Raw genomic sequence first — 12,192 nt, 5'->3', positions numbered from 1 at the left:
AATTCATTTCTCTCTGATCGTTCATCTATTGTTGTTATTAATGACGATCACTCTGCTCCTTATACTACATCTTTTGGAATACCCCAAGGTTCTATTCTATCACCTCTCCTATTTAATATCTTTCTTTCCCCATTACTCACTATCTGCCAATCATTAGGTTTCACCTCATTCTCATATGCAGACGACATCCAACTTCTTCACCCATTTGACCCAGAAAAGGACGATGAAATTAAAGAAATTAATAGTAAACTAGAAAAAATTAAAACTTGGCTTAGCTCCAATAAGCTATCTTTGAACATACAGAAAACACAAACAATGATTTTTACTTGGAGAAAAGATATCGTTTCAATATCCTCATTTTTACTCGATAATTCTCCAATTGTATCAGTATCATCATTAAAAATCTTAGGTGTAGTTATTGACTCTAACTTAAATTTCCATGACCACATCAACCAAATTGTTAAATCCTGTTTTTACAAACTCCGTCTTATACGTTCTATTTCCTCTTTTTTAGAGCCCAAATCCATTAGTATACTTACTCATTCTATGATAATATCAAAATTAGATTATTGCAACTCTTTACTCTTCAATATACTGCAAAAAGAAAAAAAGAGGCTTCAAATTATCCAAAACACAGCAATAAAACTAATCCATAAAGCAAAAAAATATGACCATGTAACCCCATTATTGATCAAATCCCATTGGCTACCCATTAACCACCGAATTACTTTTAAAATAGCACTACTAATCTTTAAGACTATGGCATCTAATGAACCACAATTTATATCCAAAATGATTATTCCTTATCATTCTTCTCGATCCCTTCGATCCTCATCTCAAGATCTATTATCAGTCCCTTCCCTAAAAATAGTAGGCACAAGAAGAAACGAAATGTTCTCCGTTTTAGCACCTCAAACTTGGAATGACCTGCCCCTCTATATAAGAAAAGAAAAAGACCTCAACTCCTTTAAAAAATCTTTAAAAACCTTTTTATTCAAAGATGCTTTTATTATTTAAAGATTTAAAATTCTGTTTAAAAAATTTCTTATTTTTCAAGCTCAAAATTTTAATCTTCTAAATATATTTTTTGCCCCTTCCCTATGTGTTTACCTTTAATGTTTCTTCCATCTTAGATTGAGAAAATTGTAACTGTGCCCTTTTTCCCTAATGTACCTAGTTAGTGATGTAACCCCTTAAGTTCTAACACTGTATGTTATAAATTTTTGCTCTTTAAAAAATTTTGTTAAGAATTTTTGTTTTTAATACTGTTTGTTATCTTATATGATGTTTTAAATTGTACATCGCTTAGAAAGTGTTATAGGCGATTCATCAAATAAAATTGAACTTGAAAGGCGTATGCAGCGCTGTACATTTTGACATTTATAGACGTTCGGAAGAGCTTACAATCTAACTTGGACGGACAGACATGACGTAGAGGATAGGGGATGCAGAACCCAAGGTGAGAAGAGTTAGGAGTCAAAAGCACTCTCAAAGAGGTGGGCTTTTTAACGGGCCTTGAACACTGCCAGATACGGAGCACACCGCAGGGATTCTGGCAGCTTTTTCCAAGCATACAGTGCAGCAAGGCAGAAGGGACGGAGTCTGGAGTTGGCAGTTGAAGAGAAGAGCACCGATACAGCGAAAGATTAGAGAAACTGGGCCTCTTCTCCCTCAAACAGAGGAGAATTGAGAGGGGACATGATCGAAACATTCAAGGTACTGAAGGGAATAGACTTAGTAGATAAAGACAGGTTCTTCACCCTTTCCAAGGTAGAGAGAACGAGAGGGCACTCTCTAAAATTGAAAGGGGATAGATTCCGTACGAACATAAGGCAGTTCTTCTTCACCCAGAGAGTGGTAGAAAACTGGAACACTCTTCTGGAGTCTGTTATAGGGGAAAACACCCTCCAGGGATTCAAGACAAAATTAGACAAGTTCCTGCTGAACCAGAACGTACGCAGGTAAGGCTAGTCTCAGTTAGGGCACTGGTCTTTGACCAGAGGGCCGCAGCGTGAGCAGATTGCTGGGCACGATGGACCACTGGTCTGACCCAGCAGCAGCAATTCTTATGTTTTTATGACTTACCAGCTGAGCGGAGCTCACGGGGTGGGGGGGGGAGATCATAGAGGGAGATAAGTGAAGAGAGATAGTGAGGGCAGCTGAGTAAGTACATTTGTAGGTCAGTAAAGAGGAGTTCGAATTGTATTCAGAAATGGATGGGAAGCCAATGAAGTGACTTTAAGAGAGGAATAACATGAGTAAAACGGCTCTCCTGGAATATGAGTCATGTAGCCAAATTCTGGATGGATTAGAGGGGAGTGAGATGGCTAAGTGGAAGGCCAGAGAGTAGCAAATTGCAGTAGTCTAAGCGTGAGGTGATGAGGATAAGTGTTTGGTAGTGTGCTGAAAGAGGAAGGGTCGGATTTTGGCAATATTATAGAGGAAGAAGAGGCATGTTTTAGCGATATGTTGTATCTGGGCGGAGAAGGAGAGAGAGAGAGGAGTCAAAGATGACTCTGAGATTATGAGCAGATAAAACAGGAAGGAGAAAAAAACGAGGAGAGAGGCAGTGCCCGGTGCTGCAGGGAGGTGGAGATGAAAATGTAAGCTGATGCCTTCTGCATACCTCACAGGTAAAGAAGCTCTACTCTCAGGTTCTTTTTGCACTAAATTCACTCCATACAAACCTATATACTATGAATACTGTAGCAAGATCCAATGAAGAAAGTTTGTGGGTTGGTGGAATATAAAAAAGTCTTTAAACAAATAAACAAGTTAAAAAAAACCCCACTCAAGTCATTTCCCACTTCATTCATTAAATTTATATCGGACACAACTGAATGAAGGTTATATATTAGGTACTATGGCTGAATCTCTATTGTTTTACCCAAGCTAAATAAGGATCCTATGTTGGTTTCAAATTATAGGCCTATTTCCTTGATAAATGTGGATGCTAAACTTCTGGCTAAGTTATTGGCTTTACACTTAGCTAAGCTCTCCCTCATATCATAGGTATGCATCAAACAGGGTTTGTTGCTCAAAGGCACTTTTCAAATAACACCAGATTGGCTTTTCATATGTTAAATTTATCAAAAACCATAAATGATCCAGCTTTCTCTGTGTCCTTAGATGCAGAGAAGGCCTTTGATCGAGTGGAATGGACCTTCATGTATCAAGCAATGGAATGGTTTGGTCTTGGTTCTGGATTCATACAAATGAGTCTAGCTGGGTTTAAAAATAGAGACTGGAGGAAAGGTTTATTAAAAACTGTTAGCTAGATAGATTCAGGAACACAACCCCCTACTGCCAGGAAATGGGCCAATAAAGCAGGGCCTGGATCTCGCCATTAGGATCTGTGAATTATTTCTTCCAAGGGACCTGAAATGTCTTTTGCCAAAAAAAAAAAGATTCTTCATGTTAACTCATTATTCCAGAAGACTGCCAAGAAATATACGAGTCAAACAGAACTCCAAACAGCGTCTGTCAGCTCTCAGGGTACCGTCTTTACCACATGGGGAGAAACTGCATCCATTTACATCTTTTCACTCCATAGGACTCAACTTCCTTGAAAGCGTATCACCTACTCCAGTGTCTCGAAAAAACTTTTTCTAGCCCCCGCACTCGGGGCCGTGTTTAAAGGACCACTGAGCATGCGCGGATGTCGACTGATGATGTCACTTGCCTGTCCACGATGTCATCGTGTCGACATCCATGCCTGCTCAGAGGACCTCCAGATGTGGAACTGAGCTCGGGGAAGGGAGGGGCTTCCAGAACCCAGACAAACTGCTAGCTTATGGAAATCCCTCCATCTGGTAACCTTAAAATTTCATTTATAAAGGTACGCCGGGGGAGGGGGGGTGGCGGAGAGGAACTTGCATACATGACATATCTATTGTCCCGCACCACGGTTTGCGGTACATTACATTATATTAGTGATTTCTATTCCGCCATTACCTTGCGATTCAAGGCGGATTACATAAGAATTGTCGAGAAAGTAAGGTAATACATGTTGGGTAATTTGAACATTTTAGATTTGGTAGGAGTAGACAGTGTGGTAGGTGGCGCTTGGGAAGGAGCTGTACTGCCATACTCAGTGCAGTCATTAGCCCTCTAATTCTGTAATCTTGTACACCCATTTTCATGCACAGGTTATACAATTCTGAAAAGTTACATATGTAACTTACTTATTACTACTGCTGTTAATTATTTCTGTAGCGCTCATTAGACACTAATTGTCTACAGCTGGCGTTAATTGGAACTCATTTGAGGTTTAAATTCATCCTGCTGTTTGCAATATCTTTCTCCACCAAAATTCAGATAAAGTTTGGTCCTTCTAGAGAGATAGCATTTGATTGGACATCAAGTTGTCAGGCCAAAAATGATCTATTTGGTAGGTGTGAATTTATTCAGAAGCACTTATGAGGTTAGAACTGGGCACGATCTACGTAAATGCTTTTGAACATCAATACTGGAGTTTATAAGGCAGATGCTGCAACGACTGTTTACCTGGAACTGAGGGAAAAGAGCACACAGAGGTCAAAAAAAAAGAAAGGTGTAAAGGCAGTAGGTGGTAAGGAAAGGGCGAAATGTCAAGCCGCAGCTCGCTTACCTTGAGAATCCTCGGGAGGTTTGAAGAGTGCCTTGGCTTCTTCCACACTCCCTTCTATAGTGACAGTCAACTTCTTATCTGCAAGGAATGACAGTCAACAGGCATGAAAGTGTACAGCATGACAATTTCTTCTATACCGTTTTTCTCCAGACACTGTGGTTCTCCCGTCCCAGTCAGTCAGGTTTTCAGACCACCCGTAATAAATATGCATTAGATTTGCAAAACCAAAAGGAAAATACTGCAGACAAATGTACAGGATACAGGCAAAGTTTATTTTGAACAAAACAAGATTGTTGCGTACAAATTAGAGAATGACACGGTGACAAAATTCATCACCGTTCCCGTCCCCACGGATAACCGCGGGAAACCATCTTCATGTCATTCTTTAAGGAAAGAGGGAAGAATCGGAGTATGAATGGCCACAACCACTGACCCACAAGCTTTGCTTTGAAGAATGCTGGTGTAGAAGGACCGAGGTTGAAACAGACACTAGAGAATGACAGTCTCTGGTATCCAGAGCAGATATTGTGATGTCATAATGCCTCATTCCACCAGTGCCTAAGAGCCAATCACATCAGTGATGTCACAATGGCTTCATTATCCTTGGCTCCCATAAGAATCAGAGTATGAATGGCCACAACCACTGACCCGCAAGCTTTGCTTTGAAGGATGCTGGTGTAGAAGGACTGAGGTTGAAACAGACACTACAGAATGACAGTTTCTGGTATCCAGAGCAGATATTGTGATGTCATAATGCCTCATTCCACCAGTGCCTAAGAGCCAATCACATCAGTGATGTCACAATGGCTTCATTATCCTTGGCTCCCATAAGAATCAGAGTATGAATGGCCACAACCACTGACCCGCAAGCTTTGCTTTGAAGGATGCTGGTGTAGAAGGACTGAGGTTGAAACAGACACTACAGAATGACAATCTCTGGTATCCAGAGCAGATATTGTGATGTCATAATGCCTCATTCCACCAGGGCCTAAGAGCCAATCACATCAGTGATGTCACAATGGCTTCATTATCCTTGGCTCCCATAAGAGTCAGAGTATGAATGGCCACAACCACTGACCCAAAAGCTTTGCTTTGAAGAATGCTGGTGTAGAAGGACTGAGGTTGAAATAGACGCTAGAAAATGACATGGGATTATTTCCCGCAGTTATCCGCGGGGACGGGAACGGTGATGAATTTTGTCACCGTGTCATTCTCTAGTACAAATGAACCACTTTTTACAAAATATGTAAAAAGTGTACATTTGTCTGCAGTTTTTTTCCTTTGGCTTTGGTTAACCGCAGAGTGTTTGGATTTTCTAGTTTTGCAAACCTCTCTCGTGGATATTTATTTTGGAATCCTGAAAAACAGACTGGCTAGGTGTGCTCCAGGGACTAGGCTGGGAACCCCTGACCTAGACACAGCCGACAGCAAGCCCTAAGGAAAGTTGTACAACTCTTAATACTTTGAAGCTTTAAAGATGTTAAGACCAGCGTTGTGTTACCAAGAAATATCCCTGGACACCTTCAAACTCACTCTGGGCTTTCATTCACAAAAAAGAAAAAAAGACAAGACATATACTCACCCTGCCTACAGGGCTGGGACGAGTGTTTCATCTGGGCTGATGAGAGGAAAAGGAACATGGAGATGAGAGTAAAGACAAATGAGAAACGTGGCATAAATGGTCAGAGATGAGGCATGGGTGTGAAGAGAAAGGTCGGAAAATGAGAAAAGAAAAGAAAAAAGTGGGAAATGAGAGACATGGGAAAAAAGACAGAAAAAAAAACAGGCAGTAACAATCAGAGAGATGATGACATAACCGCGGCCAGGGTTCAAATCCCGATACCGCTTCCTGTGATCTTGGGCATGTCACTTAACCCTCCCTTGCATCAGGAACAAACTCAGATTGGGGAAAGGGAAATACTATACTTGAATGTAGCTTGCATTAAACTACTGTGTTCTGATAAAAGTGTGCAGGAGCTATAAATCCTTTCCTTTTTTCACATCCCCTTTTCACTCCACTTTAGAAAAAAGCTCAAAACTCTACTTTTCAATGGACCAAATCCTTAACCCTTTCAGGACCAAGGGACATATTTGTCCCATAACTTTAAAATCCTATAAATTTTGATTGGGATAGTCTACAGTTCTAAATTTGATATGTACGGATTCCATATGATACTGCCTTTATGTAAACAAACTGGTTCCGACATTCATTCATTAGCGTCGTTGCCAGATTGACGAGAAGATTCACTTGCCACACTGTCCATAAGCCAGAAGTTAGATTTTTTAAATAAAAATAATGATATTTCACAAAAAAAATCAATTTTTTGGCATCTGCAAGCCCTTTTTACCATAAAAATGTCGTCAAAACCACAAAAATTGGCCTACGATCCTTATGGTCCTGAAAGGGTTAATGCTCCCCTCTTCCGCCTTAACGCTCCCCCTCTCCTCATTAGAAAACAGACCGAATCCTCCTCTCCGCATCAGACCAAATCTTCCTCTCCCCCCCCCCTCAACACGGCCCACCTTTCTTTACTTTTTCCCCCTCCTCCCCCCCCTCCCAATGATCCCTGTCCCCTCCTCTCATACAATATGCTTGGCTCCCCCTTCTCACAAATTCAATTGTACTCTTTTACGATAAATACCGTATATGCTCTGTATTAGTCCTTCCTTACTTAAATTGTCAATGTAAACTAGTTTGACCCTTCGATTGACTTGTTATGTTCTTCTTTTTCAACTGCACTGTATGTAACTCATCTATTTGTTGTGAACCGCCTAGAACTCCCTGGGTATGGCGGTATACAAAAATAAATTATTATGATTATTATCACATTGGTTTTAAATAGTTCTAAGGCACAAGTCTGGAACTGGATTCAAGGGCAACTGCATCATGGACTAATGCTGCCATACTGGTGCGCTGTGCATGCTCAGACCCAACACTTTCTAGATTGATCTAGCAGTACAATCGGGATAGTAGGGGCAGCAGCCAAAAACAACATTCCAGGTCTAGACATTTCAGGATAGTCCACAGATGCAATTCAATGAAGATTTCAGAATAGAGAATGACACAGGGACAAATTTTTCCCCGTCCCCGCCGGAACTCATTTTCCCATCTAGTCCCTGTGAGTTCTTTTCCTGTCCCTGCCAGCTCCGTCCTCATCTGCACAAGCTTCAAACACTTTAAAATCATAAGTGTTCGAGGCTTGTGCGGTTAAGGCAGAGCTTACGGGAATGGGAACCCTGAAAACAGCTCCTAGTGGATTAGGTTCTCAGGACAACGAGATTTCTTTAAAAAAAAAAATTTTTTTATTCATTTTTACAACTTACATCAAGTGCATCAAGAAATAACAATTGAATTGAAAAACATCACTTGATTTGCTATTATAATCGTCTTAAATTCATGAAATTTATCCTCCCCCTTCCCATCCCTATAACTTCAAAATCATTCATTTGTATTATATTATACAATATACTTTCCTATAAATCCACATTTTAATAAAATATCAGAAACCCATCCCACTTCTCCCTATCCCCTCATTTCAATTATCTTATTAAGGGAAAATGTTTATTGCTCATTACAAAATTCTGTTAATGGTCCCCAAACATCTCAAAATTTATCAAAATATCCCCTGTGTGTGGCTAATGTTCTTTCCATTTTATAAATATGACATACAAAACTTCACCAAAAACTGTAATTTAATCTGCTCCAATTTTTCCAATTGAACATAATCTGTTGAATGGCAACTCCAGTCAAAATAAGCAAAAGCTTATTGTTTTTTGAAGAAATCTGACTTTTCGCTCTCATTGACATGCCAAATAAAATAGCATCATACGTCAAGGCCAACGGATTTTCTAACAACCTATTTATTTGGCCCCATATTGAATTCCAAAACATCAATATATATGGACAGCAAAATAAAAGATGATCTAAAGTCCCAGCCTCAAGATTTCATTACACTATTCCTCATTCTCATTTTTTTAATGATCCCAAAAACCATCTAAGTACTAAGCGTCACGATACGCTTCCTGCTACCCCAGGTTGTTTTAAGGAAAAGGAATGTGAAAGCAGCTTTTCATAATTTACTTTCATGCAGGTTCTGGCTTTATTATGTTCCATTTCCAGTGTTACCTCCGCCTCAGCTTTGCCTGGGGCGTCCCTGGTGTCTGGATTTCATTCCCTTTATTATATTTATACCTGCCTCTTACAAACATTTCAAAGAAGTTCACAGAGTCCTGGATTGTAGGAAGTACATGAGAAGAATAGGTTTCACGCCTTCTATTGGTGTCAGATGGGCACCGATGCCCTCATGATCCTGCAGTGAGTCATGAGCTCATCTCCAGAGCAATTCTGCTAGCCCAGGTGGTATATAGTGTCTGGCATATCAAGAATTCCTCCTCTACCTCTCATGCTCTGTTTTAACTCCTACCCCATTACTTTTCCCTTCCTCTCGCCTGCTCTAGTACTCACCACAAGCCTGACTGTAGGAACTCGCCTGAACGAACAGCACATAGAGAGGCGGTGGCAGGTGCTGTGCTATCTCGTATTGCTTGTGCGCCTGGTCGAATGGCATGGCCAGGTACTCCTGCACAGGTAATGAGGCCTAGTCGAGATAGAGAGGGCGTATTAGATTGCAGTAGCATCCAGGAAATGCACAGTATTGGATGGGTGAAAATACATTGGTTCGGAATTTAATAATAATAATAATTTTATTCTTATATACCGCCATACCGAAAAAGTTCTAGGTGGTTCACAACAAGGTGAGCTAATACATGGGATACAGATAGAATAATGGACTTAAAAACAGTTAAAGACAGAAAGCATTTACAATATAATGCAGAAAATACCAGTATGGCAGGGAAAGAAGTAATACATAGAACAGATCAAATACATCAAGTTGAATCTAAGGAACTTGATTGAAAAACTGAAGCAGAATGCATTAAGATACCATTAAGAGTTATTTGGAAATTAATATCAGGGAGGGAGGGAAAGGGGGAGGAGGGATTATTATTTATATAAAGACATTGCTGATAAGATTTTCAAGTGATTTATTAATTGTTGACATGTGTATTGTACACTTGTTGAAAGATGAAAAAATGAATAAAGAATTATATATAAAAAAAAAAGATACCAGCCCATCAAAGCATTGAGTCTTTAACAATTTTCTAAAATCAAGATAGGAAGAGACCTCGAACATCATTTTTCCAAGCCATACATTCAATTTAGTGGCTTGAAATGAGAGGGTTCTCTCAAGGAACTTCTTATAACGACAGGATTTTATGGAGGGATATGAAAACAAGTGCACTCTACGTGTGGTCTTTTTGGCGTGACTCAAAGAAAAATGAGACACAAGATGACCTGGTAACAAACCCGAAACTGATTTATAACAAATTCAAGAAAATTTAGGAAAACCGAAATCATGTTGGTAAGATGTGGGGTTCACGATACAACTTTTCCTCCAGTAAGATTTCAGGAATGTGATATTGGAATAATACTGAATGCTCAGCTGAATTTGCAGGCATAAATGGCTAAAGTTGTTCAAACTTGCTTTTATCAATTACATATGTTGAGCAAAATTAAGCCCGTGCTATACTTTATTTACTGCCTTTTGACGGGATTCACTGAGCAAGAATTAAGTCAAACATAAGCAGTAGACAATTACAGTAGTAAAAATATTCAGGGTAGGAGTGCCCCCACCCACCTCTTGGCTCACCTTTAACAAGGGAAGAGGAAGTGATGCACACTTGCCTCACTCTAATATAACATAACAATATGCTTTTATACCGCAGCTACCTCTCAGTTCTGTGCGGTTTACAGAGTAAAGATACTGGACGTTCACAGTGAATTACAATCCATTAGTTAAAAAAATTTACCAAACAAGTATGTAATTTTCTAAATGCCAGATAGGTTTTTGTACTATAAAATAAAATAAAATTACCAAAATGTTTATCCCATGATGAGACAGAATTCTGTAAACACAAGAAAGCCACTATTCAAATCCAACAGGCCCTACCCTAAACAAAGGAAAGACTGCCCAGGCTTAGAACTCCAGCTGCTGGAGATTGAGAACAGACCGATTGTAGATGGGCCACTTGTACTACAGCCAAAAGTCATTATGTCTTTGTCTCCACCTACTGGCAGAGGAGAGTAAACTCATCTGTTCTGTGCCGGTCTGGAGGGACACTGAAGAAATGCAAATTTTTACCACATTCCTATAATCGGAGGACAGGTCTTGCCTATCTCAGGGGAGGGGGAAAACGTCTTATAAAGGAACTTGGCAAGTAACACAAATAATTACTGGATTGTTGGTTTAACATTGCCTCAAAAAATAGGCCACAGAGCTGTCTATATTACTGTGAGTTATGACAAACTCCTGGCGTGAAATGTTACCTGCATGATTGCATTAAGGCGGGGTTGCAGGCTGCTTAGGTACTCTTTTTTCACTTCAATGTCCTTCAGGATTTTCTCTTTGCTGGCCTGACACTCCTTGTACTTCTCTGCCAACCTGTGAAGGAGGAAGATCAGAATTTTTTAGTCATTGTGGATAAAATGCAGAATTTTCCAAATTGTGGGGGTCAGTATAAGCATTCACAGTAGCTGATCTTTTCACCAGGAAACGTATGGGGGAGGCTTGAAATGTCCAAAATTTCTTTCACTAAATATCCCACTCCTTCAATACTGGTCATTTAAGAATTACTCCGGAAAGTAAAAGGGGAAGAAAAGATGAGTATAGAAATTCATAATTTGGACCTATGTCGCTAGCACAATACTTGTAAGCAAAGTACGCTTCTTTTTTTACTTTAGTCAGGCAGACCAGAGTAGAAATCTCCAACACGGTTTCTCACTTCACACCCAAAGGCTCCTCCACCAGTGGTTCCTGGCCAGTCAGGATTTCAGGATATCCACAAGACATATTCAAGAGAGAAGTACAAGCCAACCTCTCATGAATATTCATTCTGGATATCCTGAAACTTGACTGACTGGGGAGCTCCCGGGACATTACAGTCCTGTCACCTTGGAGAGTGTGCAAAGTCCCACCGAAGTCTGAAGGCTTCTCCATTTCATGCAGAGAACAAGCTGAAGATGTCAGCAGATCAAAGCTCTCATTTCTTCTTTTACCTTTATGTAGTGTTATTGGTTATTGTCTGCTTTTTTCAATTTTAATCAAGTATAAGCTGTATGAACTGTGGAAAGTGCGGAATATAAATTTTTAAAAATAAGATAAAGCCCACTAAATACTGCAATTTGCAATCATAAGCATCCCTGGTTTTGCATGCTGATTAGATAGAAACAGTGTGTGAATTTCTTCAAGAAGACAGTAAATGAATCCAAAACGTTAGATATTGATATATAAGGACTGGGAGGCAACTGAGCTATCTCCTACAGTCAGTGGCAAACCCGGATATTCAATGCCGGGGCCGTACCAGGCCACCGGCTCTGAATTTCCAAGTTAAATGCATAGCCATAGCAGCCAAAGAGAAACCTGCTGGTCAGCCAATGAATATTAGCAGTGACCACCTATATCGTGCGACTTACCAGTCACAGGACATTCCACTGACTGGGATAATTCAGCAGGAGATAGCTGGCT

General features: G+C 40.0%; 1 protein-coding gene across 2 annotated transcripts in view; it reads right to left on the bottom strand.

Moving 5' to 3' along the window:
- THOC5 (THO complex 5) overlaps positions 1-12,192 on the bottom strand; it is a 96,667-nt gene that overhangs the window by 57,622 nt on the left and 26,853 nt on the right. The window contains exons 7-10 of one of the 2 annotated variants that reach the window (XM_033956977.1): positions 10,995-11,109; positions 9,075-9,207; positions 6,192-6,227; positions 4,610-4,687 (exon numbers count right to left, since the gene is read on the bottom strand). In XM_033956977.1, the coding sequence (XP_033812868.1) occupies positions 4,610-4,687; positions 6,192-6,227; positions 9,075-9,207; positions 10,995-11,109 (362 nt within the window). The remainder of the gene's footprint in view (positions 1-4,609; positions 4,688-6,191; positions 6,228-9,074; positions 9,208-10,994; positions 11,110-12,192) is intronic. The other variant, XM_033956978.1, reaches the window with a different exon arrangement.

The sequence above is a fragment of the Geotrypetes seraphini genome, chromosome 8 (genome assembly GCF_902459505.1).
Source record: "Geotrypetes seraphini chromosome 8, aGeoSer1.1, whole genome shotgun sequence".
NCBI classification, from domain to species: Eukaryota; Metazoa; Chordata; class Amphibia; order Gymnophiona; family Dermophiidae; genus Geotrypetes; species Geotrypetes seraphini.
This window is presented reverse-complemented; position numbering and strand designations above follow the sequence as displayed.